This window comes from Gorilla gorilla, chromosome 6 (assembly GCF_029281585.2).
Source record: "Gorilla gorilla gorilla isolate KB3781 chromosome 6, NHGRI_mGorGor1-v2.1_pri, whole genome shotgun sequence".
In the NCBI taxonomy this organism is placed as follows: Eukaryota; Metazoa; Chordata; class Mammalia; order Primates; family Hominidae; genus Gorilla; species Gorilla gorilla.
The window spans coordinates 130,372,350-130,390,974 of record NC_073230.2 but is presented as its reverse complement, the minus strand read 5'-3'; the positions used below and the strand labels follow the sequence as shown (position 1 = coordinate 130,390,974).

The window sequence follows — 18,625 nt, the reverse complement described above, 5'->3', positions numbered from 1 at the left end:
AAGGATGGTTTTTAGGATTTTTGATATCCTACCTCAGTGTCAACTGTTGCTCGCAAGTTCCTGCTGCTGAAATTGCAAATCCTACTTTTAGTTGGTTGCTTTTAATATGCTATTGCCTAGAAAACTAGACATGGGGGCTTATTTAAATTTAATATAAAATAATAAATTTGTCACGAATTATATAGAATAAAGAGATAATTTTATAGCAAAGAGGAGACCTAGGCAGCTTTTCCTAGCTGTTTATGTGCCTCTTCTTTTTAATATTGAAGCTCTTAAATTTTTATCCTAGCCTCTTTTGCAGGCAGTTAGCTGTAAGAAGTTTATTGAGCTTCATGGGACAACACTTTTCTTGTAAAATTAAGGGCTTGAGCTAGATGATCATTAAGGTCTGTACTGATTTCCTTTATTTTCCCGTATTCTAATGATGATTTATTGTTAATCCATTTGTCTTCTGATTTCTCATTAGAATAGTCCTGTTTTACTGACGTGTAATAAGGCACTTGCATTTTAGAAGTTTGTAGGTTTTTGAAAACATTCTCATTTCCACTCTTTATCTTGTTTGGTTAAATAGACCGCAAATTTGATTCTAAATAACAGGAACAAAGTTCTTTTAGAATACCTAATCCATGGATGATTTTGGACATCTATTCTGCTCCCTTGATGCGTGTGAATTTTAGTTCAGAGAAGAAAAGATCAGACTGTTTTTACTAGCAGGTTTTTTATTCACAGATTAAAACCGTAAACAACAAAACACACTCAGAAAAAAAGCTCAACTGTTTACCCACATCCTGACCCTTATTCATTTCTCTCCAGATCTTCCTGATCTTGGGGCCTTAGAGTATGCTCTTCTGTCTAGGATGGTCTTTCCTCACTCTTCACTTGGCTGTCTTCCTTCTTGTCCTTTGGTTCTCAGAGTACACATCACTGTCTTAGAAGCTATTCTCTATCCCTCAGCCTAATGTTGAACAGCTAAAGATCTAAGGTCAAAAAGCAAACAGTGCATAGACAGTGGAGCTTGGTAAAATACATACTGGGCTTAGAGCCGGAGAATTTGCTTCTAGCATGGTGGGCGTGTCATGTAGCATTTGTGTTTCAGTTTCTTTAACCATTAAATGAGGCAAGCCACCTATCCATTCTTATTTCAGGAACCATTCTGCCATTACCATGAGAGATTAAATACTTGGTGGGATTTTATACCCAAGCCTCAGGTTGAAGTCCAAAGAAAGAGTCTTAAGTTTTCTGAGAGTCATTTATTCACCTGTTCAGCAAGTATTTTTGAGCATAATCCCTCCTGTCATGGAACTTACAGTTTAGTAGGGGTGACAGATGTTTAAAAAAATACGTACTTATAAATTGTGACACCAGGCCGGGCGCGGTGGCTCATGCCTGTAATCCCAGCACTTTGGGAGGCCGAAGCGGGTGGATCACCTGAGGTCAGGAGTCTGAGACCAGCCTGGCCAACATGGTGAAACCCTGTCTTTACTAAAATACAAAAGTTAGCTGGGCGTGGTGGCACATGGGCCTGTAATCCTAGCTACTTGGGAGGCTGAGGCACGAGAATTTTTTGAACCCAGGAGATGGAGGTTGCAGTGAGCCAAGATCACACCACTGCACTGCAGCCTGGGCGGCAGAGCGAGACTTTGTCTCAAAAAAAAAAAAAAAAAAAAACCAACAACAACAAAAAACGAACAAACAAATTGTGATACCAGCCCTGCAGGGCAGCAGGGTGTGATGAGTACTGGCGAGAGTGGATGGAAAGAGGTGTCTAACTTTAGATTGAGGGTTATGGAACAGTTTCTAAGACAGTGATGTGTATTCTGAGATCTGAGGGATAGAAAGGAAGACCATCCTTGGTCTTCGAGCAGGAGGAAGAAGCCTGCTCGAAGGCCCTAAGATTGGATAGCTCTGGAGAGAAGTGAATTAGGGGCAGGCTGCATAGGAACTTGTAGGCCACGCAGGTAAAGGGTTGAGACTTTTTTCTGAGTGTACTGAGAACTTGGGGAAGGATTTCAAATTCTGGCATGTCGTGATTTTATTTATATTGAAAAAAGTTATCTGGTTGCTGTGTAAAATAATTAAGGAAGTGGAATAGAGAGGACAATTGGAAGGCCATTGCCAGTTACTGCCACAGCACTTTCATACTGCCTCTCTATTGGTAACAGACTTTATTGCTTATACATTCACTAAAATCTGTAAGTAGATAATAAAAATAACATAAGCAGAGAATTTAGTCTTTTCAGAGCACCTGCTCTGAGTACATGTAACTCACTTTGGAGACTACTAATCTTGGATCAGTGTGTCTCGATGGGGGCAGTTTTGCTTTCCAGGGAACATTGTAATTTTGGGTTGTCATCGCTTTGGAGGTACTCCTTGTAGAGGCCAGAGATGCTGTTAAACATCTTTCAGTGCGTAGGTCAGCTCATCCACAAGAATTATCAGGCTCTTAAAATGAGAGGCTGGGTTTGAGAAACTCTGATACAGACAGGTGATAATTACAATTAGGATGGTGGTCATAAGTAGATGAAGTCAAAATACATTATGCAGATAAAGATGTGTTTTAAATGTCTCATTAGTTAGAAATAGAAAATCGCAGGTATGAACCTCAGGTTTCAGGAAAAACAGTAATTGCAGCTTTTTTTTTTTTCCTTTACTTTTTTTCTTTTTTCTTTTCTTTTTTACCTAGAGACAGGGTCTCATTCTGTTGCCCAGGCTGGAGTACAGTGACGCAATTTTAGGTCACTGCAACTTTGAATGCCTGGACTCAAGCGATCTTCCCACCTCCACCTCCTGAGTAGCCGGGACTACAGGCGCATACCACCACATGCAGCTAATTTTTCTATTTTTGTGGAAATGGGGTCCCATTGTGTTGCCCAAGCTGGTCTTGAAGTCTTGGGTTCAAGTAGTCTTCCCACCTCAGCCTCCCAAAGTGCTGGGATTACAGGTTTTTTCTTTCTCGTTAGAGCACCCATAGCACTAACTTATGTTCCAATTATAATTTTCATCTAAGGCATATATTCGTTTGATTTCAATTTGTATGAATTTGATATTAGGAATAATTCATTACTTTTGATTTTAATGGTAATGTTTGCTGCAAGAATATGAGATTATTTTGAGGGATTTTTTTTTTTAACAAGGGATCAATGTTTTTGGCTATGAGGGCAAAGAGGTAAAATCAAGGTTATTATGTATGTACTTACATAATCATTTAAAATGTAACCATTTAAAAATGTAAAAACTATTCTAAGCTCATGAGTAGTAAAACAAATAAAAAAACCAGTTGACGGGATTTGGCTCGTGAGCTATAGTTTGCCAAGCCCTGGTTTAAACTAACTATCTTAAGAGATAATAACTAATAACTAGAACATGGAGTAGCTATTTGAAACAAATCTATATTTGGATATATTGAGTATTTCTACAGATGATATAATCATTTCCTTTAGAATTTTGCCTAGAGGTGTGGGAAGGGGTACCTTACATTCATGAAGGATAAAAGAAAATATTTCAACTTGTGTTAGTAAGGGTTACTAACCTTTATACATTTTAAATCTCAGTGGATTTTTTATTTGTTAGAGATTTTCTGTTTGAATTTCAGTTTTTAAAAATTGATAAGCTGCTGCCCTCTTGTGGGAAGCCTATGTCATTGTGCTTCTTTGTTACCTTTATTTCTTTGTTTTATAATAGATTTCAGTCTGTAAAATGCCACATCATACTCCTAGATGATCTTTACTTGGAAAAGTCACTCTGGCACTTAACCCGTTAATCACAGCAGTTACTTCTTAATGATGGAGTTTACTTATTGAATGTATTTCTGAAAGAAACAGAACAGTACATTTTGAAACTTCCTTCTCTTTGATGCAGCTGAGCCAATAGTTAAGTAGTAAAGCATAGAACCTTTTAAATGTATGTGATCCAAGCTAGTACTTTTAAACAGCTTTGAGATATAATTCACATGCCGTCCATTTCGCTCATTTATATTATACAGTCAGTGGTTTATTATATTCACAGATATATGCAATCTCTGCCACAGTCAATTTTAGAAAATTTTTATACCTCAAAAAGAAACTCTGTACCCCTTAGCTAATATCCTTCTATGCCTTTCTTGTCCTGCCCCACTTCCCCACCCCCAAACCCTAAGTTAACCATTAGTTTCCTTTCTGTCTTTATAGATTTGCCTATTTTGGACAGTTCATATAAGTAGTATATAATATTTGGTCTTTTGTGATTGGCTTCTTACCGTAATGTTTTCAGGCTTCCTCCATGTTATATCATGTATCAGAACTTCATTCCTTTTATGTCTGAACGATATTCCATTGTATGGATATACCACATTTTGTTTACTCATTCGTTAGTTGGTAGACATTTGAGTTGTTTCCACTTTTTAACTATAATGAGTAACATTTGCAGAAACATTTATGTACACATTTTATGTGGACATATGTTTTGATTTCTTTATACTCCCAGGGAGTGGATTTTGTTTTAGATGGTAACTCTGTTTAATTATTTGAGGAACTGCCAGATAGTTTTCCAAAGTGGCTGCATCTGTTTGCATTTCCGCCAGCAGTGTATGAAGGTTCCAGTTTCTCCACATCCTTGCCAACACTTGTTATTGTCTGACTTACTGATTATAGCCAGCCTAGTAGATGTGAAGTGAAATCTCATTTGCATTTCCCTGATGATTAGTGGTGTCTAGCATGTTTTTGTGTGCTTATTGGCCATTTGTATATCTTCTGTGGAGAAATGTCTGTTGAAACCCTTTGCCCATTGATAAATTGGGTTGTTTCTTTATAATTGAATTGTAATTTATCTTTTGATTAATGTTTGCATGATATGTCTCTTTCTACCCTTTTACTTTCCACTGCCTATATAATTATATTTAAAGTGAGTTTCTTGTAGACAGTGTGTAGTTGGTTCCTGTTTTAATTCACTTTGCCAATTTCTGTCTTTATTTGGTATGTTGAAACTATTTTCATTTATTATAATTATTAATATATGAGGGTTTAAGTCTACTATTTTATTATTTGTTTTCATTTTCTCATTTTCCTGCCTTCCTATGAGTTACATAAACATTTAAAAAAAGTGTTTCTTTTGATTTATTTATAGTGTTTTTGAGTGTATCTCCCTATAGCTTCTTTAGTGCTTTCTCTCTACACAAAAAGTTTGCAGACTCAAGTTCTAGACTTCAGGTGAGGGAGAAAATATTATGCAGATTAAATTGAAAAATATGTCCTATCTATATCTATTATATGGTGGATAGCACCAAAAATGTAGGAAGTAGTCTTCCAATATTTAAAACTTATTATCTGATTCAGTCATCATTGACAGGCAAGTGGAATTTGAACATGAATCTCCATTATTTGTTTTTATTTTATCTTACTCATTAACATAGATCCAACGTTTGTTAGAACTGAGCTCATTCATCAATTGCAACCATAGTTCAGCTGCAGATGTGAATTGTTTGAAAAATCAACTAAAATACTCTGTGAGAATCGACTGAGATTTATAATAAAGTACATCGTAGATTTTAGTTATGAAATTGTGTGCTATACATCTTTTAGTAGTTTATAATAAATTGTGTGCCTATGTGTATATATAATTCTGTCAATATATGGAGAAGTGTGTGCACGTGTAGTCACATATGTGCATATTGCCTCTCTCTCCTAAACACAGACCAGTTGTTAAATATTTAACAGCACACCACTGGGAGTATTACTATTACCTTGAAGTTTTGAGTTAAAAGAACTCACAATTTTAGTTTAATAATTCTAATTTGAGCAATTGAGCAAACTGAACTGATAACCAGCAAATTTGTCACTGGTACCTTCCATTTTACAGTGTCATTGTCTTTATATAGTGGTCTGTGAGCTGCCCATGGAAGTCGATTATTTCAGGTAGTCACCACGTAAGTGACTGTCATTCAATGCAGTGATTTCATGAGTGCAGTATTTCTTAGTGTAGAGGAACATTACAGTGATAATCACTAGGAGAATGTTCACAATTAGGTAAAACATTCATGAAAGAGTGCTCCCCCACTCTGTTTGCTTTTAGATTTAAATGATGGGGGTAGTATCTCGCTTCTGTTTCATGTCACGCTGGTATTGAAGAGAGCAGAAAAGAGATTATCTTTTGTTTGATACCTTAAGAATGATGCAGAACATGTGCTTAATATCCATGTTTTAAGAATAATCTGAAGCAGTGTAGCACAAAAATGGCCTATTATTTCAGGCCTAATATTTTTTAATATGTATTTCTATTTGTGAAATATTATTTAAGGACATTGCTTTAAAATTATTCAGTATTAGACTGTCTTCTCTGACTTAGTAGAGATCTTTTTAATTTCCTCCGCAGCACCGAACAATTGAAAATATGTATAATATTCCTAACTTTTTTTGCAAGACTTTATTTTTCTGATATGTTATTGTACAATATTTAATTCTAAATTTATTTCAATTTCTCCCCCTTCAGTTTAATGAGTGGTGTTAAGAATAATGTTGGAAGAGGGATCAATGTTGCCTTGGCAAATGGTAAGAACAATTATTTTAGCTTATGGATGTAATCATTGGGTATTTTTCTGTCCCAAAGTAAAATGCACTATCAGAGGATCAGGTTAGAAAGTGCTGCTCTTGATGATAAAGCCCTCTGTCCCATCCCTGCCCTGCAAAAAATCTATGGGTGGAGACTTGGTGTCTAAGAATTTATAGCGTGTTTCTTGAAAGTATCCTAACTTGCTATGCAAGAGCTTCCATGAGATTGTCAGAAACCAAGCAGTCTAACATCACATTGATAAAATCTTGCTTCAAATTTTGGAATCCTAACATAATAGGAAGATAGGTTGACAGGATTGAAGGTGTATGAAATGACAAAGGATGGTGTAGGGGGAGGAACAAAGAATAAGAATTTATTGTAATTTTTCATTATCAGCCACATTCTTCTGATAGCTTAATTAGTATGAATAAGTTGATTGAATCCTGAACATCTCAAATTTTCCTTCAAAATCAAATCTGAAAACCTAAAACCATAAAGTGAGGCCTAACTGCATATTGATCCTCTCTGTTCAGGTACAATAAGTATTCCATAAAGCTATGTAGGATGGTTATAAGATATATAGGATTGTTAGAAACCACTGTAGTTTCATAGTGTCGAAAAATGTATTTTACTACTTTCACAGCAAGAGGTAAATTTTTGTTTTTCTGCTTTCTTCATTTCCTTAGGTAAAAGGTTCAGCATCTGTCTATTTCATTAATAGCAAAAAATACATTTTATAGGGCAAGTTAATGTAAGTTTTATTGTAAAAACTGATTTAATGTAGAAAATGGCATCTGATTCAAGGAGATACTTCTTTTTTGTAAAAGGTTTACTTTTGAGTAGTTTTAAAATAAGAGAATATGGAAACAAGGATGAAATATATCTAACCGAATTGGAATGGTCTACAGTCAGTAATGAACTTCCATTTATCCTTCAGCTTAAAAGATTAATGAGAAAGTTCTATTAAGAAATTACCCTTTAAAAATATATTTCAGGTGCATATGATTCAGATTTTAAGTTCTCAAAGTAATTCCTTCTCTGCTAATGAATTCACATCAATCATTGGATGAGATTATTGGTCTTACAGTGTATGATATATTTCAGATGCATAATTTGATATGAATTTAATCTCTTTTAGGAAAAACAGGAGAAGTATTAGACACTAAATATTTTGACATGTGGGGAGGAGGTAAGCATAAATAACATGACTGTGTTCTTTTGCTGGCACTGACTTAATCACCTCAATACAATGTACCCCATTAATGAGAGAATGATGATGCTATTTGTGTTAGTTCATTTTGTTTCCCTTACTTTCTGTTCACTAAATGTCCAGCTGTATTTAAGTTATCATTCATGTTTTATATACTTTCGTCTTCTTAGAAAAAAATTTTTGTGGTGTATAATTGAAGATAATAATATCAAAATTGAGATTTTTTTTAAAAAAGTCATCTTGTTTTCTACAGGACAACCAATTCAAAAGTTTTGGGCTCCTTTAAGTCTGTCTAAAATTTTTTAAAAAAAGTAAGTTGAAGACCAGAATAACCAATGTAAGCATTCCTAAGTGATAGGAATTGATTTTTTTTTTACATGTGATTTTTCAGTCTCAAAAATAAATCATAACTAGGAGCATTAGAAAGACAAGATAAACTATCAGTTTTAGAAAAGCAGTCCTATTATTCATCACAGTTCTACCCTCTGACTTGCAGCTAATTTTTTAGGTAGATGAATATTTCAGGGAAGAAATAGAATTTTCTTTCTTGTAAAGCAATCCACAGATATTTTCCCCTTCCCTATTTGGAAGTCCCACAAGGAGTGGGAAGAAGTTACCAGCACGCAGAGGCAAGGGACTGGCACCCCAAAGAAGAACGCTGCCCGGAAGGATGGGTTTTTTTCCTCCAGTTTGAAGGGAGGCCAACACTGGTTTATCTTTTGATTCTTTAATTTGGGAGATTGATCAGTATGAGGATCTCCCATGCCCCTCCCCATTCCATTTGTATATTCCCTAGAAGCCAACAGCTATTAGGCTTCCTGAAATTCATGTTAAGAGTTCTCAGATAATTTAGCTTTTCCAACATATCTTCAGCTTGTAATAAGATGCTATGTAGCCAGGCGCGGTGGCTCACGCCTGTAATCCCAGCACTTTGGGAGGCCGAGGCAGGCAGATCACGACGTCAGGAGATGGAGACCATCCTGGCTAACACAGCGAAACCCTGTCTCTACTAAAAATACAAAAATTAGCCGGGCATGGTGGCATGCACCTTTAGTTCCAGCTACTCCTTGGGAGGCTGAAGCAGGAGAATCCCTTGAACCGGGGAGGCAGAAGTTGCGGTGAGCTGAGATCGTGCCACTGCACTCCAGCCTGGGCAACAGAGCCAGACTCCGTCTCAAAAAAACAAAAGATGCCGTGTATTATTTTGTTGTTAAATAACATTAGGGCAACATTGCATAGCTGTCAAAGCTGTATAAACTTAAAATGGGACCATCAGTTTTAGATTCTAAAGGCATAAATTGGTCCTGCCAAAATTTATTGATAGAAACAGTCTTACAAAGCTGTTGTTGAAATCAGTCATATGACCAGGAGCTCTGGTATTCCTTACTTCTCTTGTCACAGGTAGATTAATTACCGCTAGCAGCATTCTTCTGGTTAGGAAATTGTTGCAGTTTATTGCCACCTTTGCATTTAAATGGAAGTAGTTTTTTAGCTGCTTGTTATATCTTTTTGAATTGAAAATGCTATTATTATGAAATATAATCAGTTATCGAAAATCTTTGGCATCTTTGCTGTGGAAAGAAACTGAGTACATTTGAAGTAACCCAGTTTTGGAGTAGAATTAGACTTCAGAGCTATAAGGAACCCAGACATTGTAAAGAGTTCAAGATGTCAAGTGGTTTGTAGAATCTGACCTATGTATCTGGCATCAACAGTTTATAGTCACTGAAGTGGTTTATTTTGAAGTCCTTGTGGATTTTGATTTGGTAGATCAAATGAGTAGTGACTGTAATATTTGCTACAATTAGTTTGGCTTTTAGTGATCACCTAACATATTCCTTCTCCCAGTTTATAGCAAATGATATACCTAAAATAGCCTTTAAATCTGTGTGTATATGTATTTTTAGATTTTCTAAAAATTACAGATATCTTTGAGAATCGGAGAAAAGCTGTGTATCCTCTTTCTAGTAAAGTACCCATACAAACAATGTTATGCTTTTTTTCGTTTAGTTTTTTTTGTTTGTTTTTTTTGTTTTTTTTGAGACAGGGTCTTGCTGTGTCAACCAGGCTAGAGTGCAGTGGTGTGATCTCAGCTCACCGCAACCTCCACCTCCTGGCCTCAAAGCAGTTCTCCTGCCTCAACTTCCTGAGTAGCTAGGACTACAGGCGTGTGCCACCAAGCTCGGCTAATTTTTAAATTTTTTTGTTGAGATGAGGTCTCACTATATTGCCCAGGCTGGTTTCAAGCTCCTGGGCTCAAGCGATCCCCCAGCCCTGACCTCCCAAGGTGCTGGGATTACAGATGTGAGTCACTGTGCTCAGCCCATACAATTTTACATACACTTAAGGAGTCCACACACCTCCCATGCCTCCTTAAGCTTATGCATGGACCCCAGAATAAGGTTTTTCAGGATCCCAATTATTCAAATCTGAGAGATCTCTGAATTTCTTACTTCGTAGGTCATGCTTTACTTTGCTATGATTTTTTTCACTTAGCCCCAGGAATATCAATACGAAAGACACAGGATAAATCAGGAATGGGAAATTGTTAAGTTGATAGTGGGATTATGTTAAGGGACAAATTTAACAGTTTTTAAACTCTTTATAAGATTTGTCTGTCTTTTGGATTACTTTACATTGGAAATTATTGCTTTACAGATACTTCATGTTTTATAATACTACTTTCAGAGATTATCGCGATGCTTATTCAGTCATTTTTTAAAACCCTCAACCCTTTCTTTTTCTTCAGATGTGGCACCATTTATTGAGTTTCTGAAGGCCATACAAGATGGAACAATAGTTTTAATGGGAACATACGATGATGGAGCAACCAAGTATGTAAACTTAAAACTTTACAGAACTTTTTGGAGCTATAATTTGTAATTATAAAAGCAATACATTTTCATTAAAAAAAAAAAAATCTGTAACATAGAGCAAAGTAATCAAACTACCAGATAAACACAACTAACAATTTTTGTTTTTACTTTGCCTCCTTCCTGGTTTTATATGGAAATGTTTATCACACATATATTGTCATGAAATTAGAATCACATCATATGTAACATTTTTTATACTTTTATGTTCTGTTTTTTAACATTCTGGAATTGTTTTTCCTAGCATTAATATTCTTCAATAGCATTTTTATGGTTCATCAGCAGTTATGGGCTCACCTTTATATAAAGTTTCCCTATTATTATGTCATTAGGGTAAATTTCAAGAAATGGAGTTAATTGTCAAAGATACAGGTGTGCTATATTTTAAATAATTTTAATATATAGTAGCTTTATAACTTTTTCTTAAAATAGTATATGTTGTAAAAATTTGGAAAATTATAGAAAAGCGCAAAGAGACCAAGTTCCAGTCCATCTCACTACCCAGTGTAAACATTGATGATATTTTAGTTTCTATTCCAGATGACTTAAGACACTTTTTTTGGCATTAAATATTTAGAATGCTAGTATTTATAGCACATCTCTTCACTTACGTGGTGAATATTTCCCCTTATTATTAAATATTCTTTATAAAAAATTGTTTATGCCTGCCTAGTCTGGTTTTTAAAATGTCATGATTTATAACCTGTTTAATGGGTTGCCTATTGCTGGACCCAGGCTAGTTCCAATTTTCATACTTAGCAAAATAGACTATCTTAGAAATGTTTGAACAGTCCATGTCTATGTCTTTAAGATAGACTTCTTTTTTTTAAAGTGGAAATGATTAATTAAAGGATGTGCATGTTTTTAAAAAAGGATTTTAAAAATTTTTTTACCAATTTTATATTTTTCTCAGAAGTTCCATGGCACCGATTGTTAATTTTTTTAAGTTTCAATTTTAAGAGTTTGAAAAGGTATCTTATTTTAATATGCCTTTATTATTGAGATTGGATTTTTTTCACAAGTGTTTTTTTTCTTTTGCCTTTTTATGTAAATTGTCTTTTGACCATTCGAGTTGGCCTATCTTGACTTGTAAGACCCCTTCATGTTTTAAGGATATTAACCATTTCTAATGTAAAAAGAAATGTATTTATTGTACATTATTTGCTTTTAATTTTGTTAGTGTAGGGTGCTTTTTGAATTTTAGAATTTTAGACTAATGTCTATATAGTCTATGTTTTTTCTATCAGTCTCCTTGTATACTTGAGAAGTATTTTTCCACCTCCAGATTAGATATTTAGTAGATTTTCTCTTCCGGTGATTTCACTGTTGTCATGTATTTTTAAAAACCCATTTGTAATTTCCCCATGACACACAATGCCTATGTTCTTATGTAGATTTGGCTTTATCTCTGGAATTTCTGTTCTGTTCCATTCACTTGACCTATTTATCTCTGTTCCAAAAAGACACTATTTCAATTATTTTAAAATTGTTTTATAAAAGTAATTGTACTTCATGCCTCTCTGGTTGAGATTAAATCCCCTTTAATGTTCTTCTTTCTAGAAAAAAATAACTTTTTCTCTGACTTTTCTTCAGATGACTTATCAAGGATAAAAAACATCCTTTATAGATTTTAATTGACAGAGCTTTAATACTACAAGATTTATAGCTTTTATAGATTTTAATTGACAGAGCCTTAATACTACAAGATTTATACAGAAATTTGTATTTTTTATGTATTGATTTTTATAAATGTATTATTTTATAGCTACATTATCACAGATTTACATGAAAACAGTGATACTTTATAAATGGTTGTAAGCTGAAGTAATTTCATTGACATTGTGCGTTTTATCTGGTTCAACTAAGAATATATTAAATCCATAAATTGAAGGTTAACATAAAACTCGCCTATTCAAGCATTTTCATCTACCTAAATAGAATGAAACAGGATGTAATTAGGCTCTCATCAAAAAACAGGTAACTTGCTATTTGCTTTTGCTGAGAGAATAGGCTATTACGTGTAAAATTTGAAGTTTTAACATTAAAAAGAAAAGGCCCCACTTTTCTGAGTTGACAAACATGACCTCCGTTTTTCACCAGATTATTTTGTTATACCTGATGGGAATCAAAATTGCTCCCCTTAATCTGCTAATATGCTAATAATAAATTGTAGCCACAACTAAGAACTAGGGGAGGAATGATGTTTACTCTTCAACTGCTATTTTTTGGTGCCCATTAAATGCACCAAAAGCAGCTTTGGAAGAGAGTTCAACCTCTAGGGCAAAAGGAAAAATCTAAACTTTAATTTCTTTACGTTTGGTCACTTGGTCAATATATGATTCATCTGTGAATTTAAATGAATTGAGTTGTATTAGTTTGGGGCACACGAGTTTATATTTCAAATATTTCCTTTTTCTAAATACCAGTAAAAGAAATTGTAAGCATCGTATCTTTTATACTGAAATGGACAACATCCTTAAGAAAGGCAGTCTACATCTAATATATATATATATATATATTTATATATATATTTATATATATTTATATATATTATATATATTTATATATATATTTATATATATATTTATATATATTTATATATATTATATATTTATATATATATTTATATATATATTCACATATATATTTATATATATATTTTTATATATTTATATATATATTTATATATATATTTTATATATATATATATTTATATCCCTTTTATCTTGGCAGGTGTCTAATTGTGGCACATTTGCAGTGATTTACCAGTTGTGTTATATACCCTCTCTTATATATGAATAGAAATTCTGCTTACTGCTGCTGATGTATTACGGCTTTTCCTTATTTAAGGCCATTGAATTTTACCTCGTTTTCTTCCACTTATACTCAAGAAAGTTAAGTGCGTAAACTGAATGTCCCTGCTCTTTCCAAGAGAGAAGGTTGGGTGGCATGTTAAGCAGAGAAAGCAGGACCCAGCTGACTCTCTCTCTCTCTCTCTCTCTCGTCGTCTCTGATCCTAGTTTCTCTTAATCATGATAAGCCTGCTTTGCAGTGCTATGAACTTCAGCAGACTGACTAGGACTGATCTCCATCACATTATTTCCCAGAGTGTGTTTGGTAGAACCCCTGTCCTTTACAAGTACATTTAATGGTCAAAGAAGTTTGAGGATGGTACCTTATATTTTGCCCCTTTTCGGGATTCACAATGAAAGGCTCTGAAGTTCTGCCCTAAAGAAACGTATTTTCCTTTGTTAATCATGGTGTTTCTTGATTCTGTGAAGCCCATTTTAAAAACAAGATAGAGAAAAACTTACATCTAAGAAAACTTAACACTTCAGGGAGTACAGTTATCTAATGATACCTACTTTCTACCCCGACCCTCACTAAAATAAGTTTTCTTTGGTTATAAAGGAGATAATGGTTTGAATGAGCAAGCTAAACTTGCCAATTGTATTCTTCCTTTTGGAGAGAATACTCTATGACATGTTATGCCTACGTGAAGGGCTTCAATATGAATGTCTTGGAGTAAGAAGGGATCTTAAAGGTCACCTAAAGCAGCATTGGAGCCTGGGCAAGATTCTCTCGTTCTCTATGAATACCTCTACTTAACCTCCTACCTACTTAATGTGCCAGTACCTTTTCATTTCTCCATTTGAAATAGATTGAAACAAAATATTCACAATACAGTGTTACATTCTCAGAGTGGTCTCCCTCTAAATTCTGCCTGACGTTCTTTAATTTGGATAGATGGAACAACAAAACAGTAAGTGTATTCCCCAAATCATTTGATACTTCAGGTATTTGAAGCTAATTGGTATTTTTCTTTTAGTTTTCTCTTTTTCCGGCTTAATACACAGGCTCTTTTAACTTTTTGTCATGTATAGCTTCTAATTTGTTTCATCTTCCTGGCTATATTTCTTAGGCATTCTCTAGTTGATTATTGTCTCTCTTAAAATGCATGCATCAAATCAAACACAGGGTTCCAGATGTGGTTTGGCCGGTACAAGGTACAATGCAGATGCTAGCCTACCATGTTTTAGAGATTACATTTCTTTGAATATTCATGCAGACTAGAATTGTATTAGTTTTCTTTAAACAGTCACATTACATTTTTGGCTCGTAAGTTTTTGGTCAAGTTAAATTCTCAAATCTTTTTATTTGATCGCAGGCCTTTTTTTTTTTTTCCTAAACCACTGTCAAATCAGGTCTTTCTCTTCATTCAGAACTTGATTTTGTTTAATCTAAATGAAGGCCTTTATTTTCGTTTATCCTTGTTAAATTTAATTTTGCTGATGTAGACCCACTTGGTCTTGATTCTGACATTCGTCCTATGAAGTTTCCATGATCCAGGCTTTGTACTCTCTTCAAAGTCATGCTTATGTCTAAATATAAGTCATTGATAAAAATGTTTACCAAGGGCGGTGTGCCACCCTGCTAGAGGCTTCCTCCAAGGGATGCATCTGTTAATCAGCTGCAGAAACTACTTTTCAAACAGTTACCAGTGTACCCTACCAGGAATACCATCCAGCTGCTATTTCATTATTTTATTCACAGAGGTTATTTTCTGAGACTATCATATGCTCACTTGAAATTCATGGACTGTGCTAATTGCAGTACCCTGATCTACTGCCTGAAAACCTCTTCAAAAGCTGAAATAGTTGTGATGACGTTAACTTGGCTTTACTTATTTCCCTCTCCTTCCCACTAGTTCCCCTTTATTTCCCTTTCTTTCCTTATTGCTTTTTAATGCTCACGGGATCTTCTTGTCATCCCTTCAAGGATTTTGGTAGGAATTCACATTAGTTTTATTGGACCATTATTTCTAAAATTTTCTTGCCTTTTTTGAAAACTGGGATAATGTCTTAGCATCTCCCATTTTCCATGAGGCTTCTAAAATAACTGACACTACCTTGATGATTATTTCAACAAGTTCCTTTACAATCTAAAAGTATGAAGTGGGGGAGGGGGTTTACAGGACTGGAGGCTTAAATTTACTTTAGAGCACTTACATGGACTTCTTGAGCTACTGTTCCCTTTTTATGTTGATCAAAGAATGTTTGCCTCCCTGTAAAAGATAGTCATGCTTTGGTCGGATGATATATCATTCTCGTGAAACAGTGAGTCCCTTTGTTATTCACACTTAGTAGCAAAAGCTGTTTCTGTGGCTTTTAATAATTTTATGAGTTTCATCTCATTCTGAGCACTACAGGTCTTCCTGGTTAGTAGTATTAAAAATTTTGTCATTAGTAATGTGGTTTGCTTTGTATTTTTGCACACTTCCTTTCTTAAGTTTGAGTCCATCATAAAACATCTCTGTGATAGCACTAATTTAGAAACTATGCTCCATTTTTTTCTGGAAGTGTTAGCAATTATATAGTGAAAATTATAGAGTTTTTCTGTTTGTTTTTAAAGAGTCGTATTCCCTCATAAAAATTTCTAATCTGAACTTTGTATAATATGTTCTCTTTAAAGTCTAGGCTGGGTCGTCATTTATGCCTTGTATAGTTAGCATTTCTTACTCTTCAACGCCCTGAGGTAATATGATGATTTTCTTCCAGACTTTCTCCTTCCCAGCTTGTTCTTCCCTATTAATCAGAATTGAGCCATTAATATTGTCCTTCTTGCTTTCTGTGCTTCCAGAAAGGCAGCATTGGCTTGGTTTGATGGTGCAACTGTAGGACTATCCGATGTGCCTCCTTTCCCAGCAAGGATTGAGGCAGAACCCACAGATTCCTGTGTCCACTTCCCACTTCCTCGCTTTCTAGTTTAGATTGCCTCTGGGCAGCGTTAGATTGTCTTCTAGCAAAACCTGATACCGTTCTCTGTCTATCCTGGTTTATCACAGGATAATTTTCTGTTCATTTTGAAGAAAATTATTCACTAAAATAATATATTTGACATACATTTTTAACTCAGCTAGTTAAGACCATTAGTAAGGATTAAAATATATGTAACAAACTCAGAGCGCCCTATGTGGAATAAAAAACTTGTATCTCCAACCTTTATGCTATATAAAAATATATTTGCTGCCCTGGCTTTTTTAAAAAAGGGGCATTTTGATATTTCCTGTATATTCAATTAAATACTGGCTATGTTACATGATTTTAAACTTTTGAAATATAAAGTTTTTTTTTACTTACTTACACAGAAGATATCTAAAAATAATAATAAAATAATCCACCAAATTCTACATAGGCAGATCAGAAAGTGTTAGAAGTCATTGACAAAGTTATCTTGTTATAAAACTGTAGTTAGATATACACAGGGCTATGTGTTAGACGTCCCCCAAACCACTCCCAGTTTTGACAGTTCTCCAGTAGGTCTCATGGTTGTGATTTGTTAAAGCAAAAATACACAAAGCAAAATGAGCAAAGGGAAAAGGTTCATGGGACAAAGTCTAGAGGGACAAAGGAGTCTTCTTCCAAGTGGAGTCAAACAGGACATGCTTAATTCTTCCAGCAACCAGTTAGGACAACACATGGGAAATGTTGTCTGCAAGCAAGCTTATTAGGGACTCACTGCCCAGAGATTTTATTAGGGGCTGGTCATGTAGGCACTCTCTGCCTAACCTGTTGCAAAATACCAGACTCCCAGAGAGAAAACAAGTGTTCAGCATAAATTGCATTGTTTTTGCCCACAGTTTAGACACAGTGAACCATTCTTATCAGTTTTGAAAATGATAGGAGCCCTCCGCAAATCCAAGTGGCCAGATAGCCAAGGGTCAGTCTTGCTAGTAGGCCTTTCTAAGCTCAGGCCTGCTATGTTAATGCATATCTGCACAGGATCTCAGTATCTTCTAATGGAAAAGCAAGGAATAAGATTAATGGAGTTAAAACATAAAGCTCAATCTTTAAGTTTCTCCTCGATCTCTGGCTTGATTGTAAATCAGCTTGGTTTATTCATACAGATCATAATGGTCACTTCTGAAATTCAGGAGTACAAAAATAAGAATGCCTGACTGCCCGTCAACATATTTCTTAGTTGATGCAAAATTCTTGGGTAAGATTTTACTTTTGGCAGGGAGCTAGACCTGCGTTTGGATAACCTTCTACTTTGCAGGGAATTTTTCCTGTATAAAGCAATCTCTTAACATTTGTGAACTTCACATTCATCGTTTCAGCTGTTTATGAGCCACCCTAAAGGCCTGTGAGGTATCAATTCATAATTGGACTGCAGGAGGCAGTCCATTTAGCTGACCACTGAGCCTACTGCCTGTGCTCTAGACATTTCAATACTATTCTTGTTAACAGCAGCAAAACTCATCGCTAGTGCTGATGATGCAAGTGTAGACTTCCATAAGGTAGTTAGAAAATAGAACATTTGGATAAACTACGCAAGTGGAATTTGACAGTCTTTTAGATCCATGGCATCCCAATAACATTTGGAAACAAGAAAACAAGGTTCAGGTGATAATTTTGGGGCATTTCCCTCTAGCACCAAAGTTGGTTATCAAGTGAGCAAACAAGTGGAAAGTGATGGATAATTCATGTAAGGATAGGCACAGGAAACGAAGCTGCAGAGGAACTGTGGAGGGAAAGCCAGTGCATATGCACAGATTTCATGTGAAGGCCTCACAGTCTTCACAGAGGCTGAGATTGGTTCTTCTGCACAGTCATTTCACTTCTTTTTAGTTCACTTGGCTATAAATGTACCACTTAATATAGGAGGTGAATCTGAAAGGCTAAATACTCCACAGGCTATGGCTTATTTTCTTGCTGATTCTAGTGAACTTCCTCCAGGTGGACAGCAGTGCCCAGGCTGTGGCCAAAACAGCTCCACAGCCCCCATGGATGTGGTTGGCATCAATCATGAAAGTTTAATGATATATGTAGTTCTTCCCTGTTTTATGAAGCTTTTTTAAAAAAACCATAAGAGTATCCCTTTTTCTTTAGTTAAATGAGAACAGTTCTATGTAGTGTTTCTTTCACTAAGATATTAAAGGAGCTAACTGATAGTAGCATGAGATGTTTGAAAGAACACTGTAGAATGAATAAGTACCTTCCTCACTGACTTTCCTGCT

The 18,625-nt window shown here is 35.1% G+C and overlaps 1 protein-coding gene across 12 annotated transcripts in view; it reads left to right on the top strand.

Moving 5' to 3' along the window:
- Positions 1-18,625, top strand: part of FAM3C (FAM3 metabolism regulating signaling molecule C) — a 47,773-nt gene that overhangs the window by 25,831 nt on the left and 3,317 nt on the right. For all 12 annotated transcript variants that reach the window (XM_019031624.4, XM_055392176.2, XM_019031622.4 and 9 more), the window contains 3 exons: positions 6,463-6,521; positions 7,661-7,711; positions 10,482-10,566. In XM_019031624.4, coding sequence (XP_018887169.1) covers positions 6,463-6,521; positions 7,661-7,711; positions 10,482-10,566 — 195 coding nt within the window. The remainder of the gene's footprint in view (positions 1-6,462; positions 6,522-7,660; positions 7,712-10,481; positions 10,567-18,625) is intronic.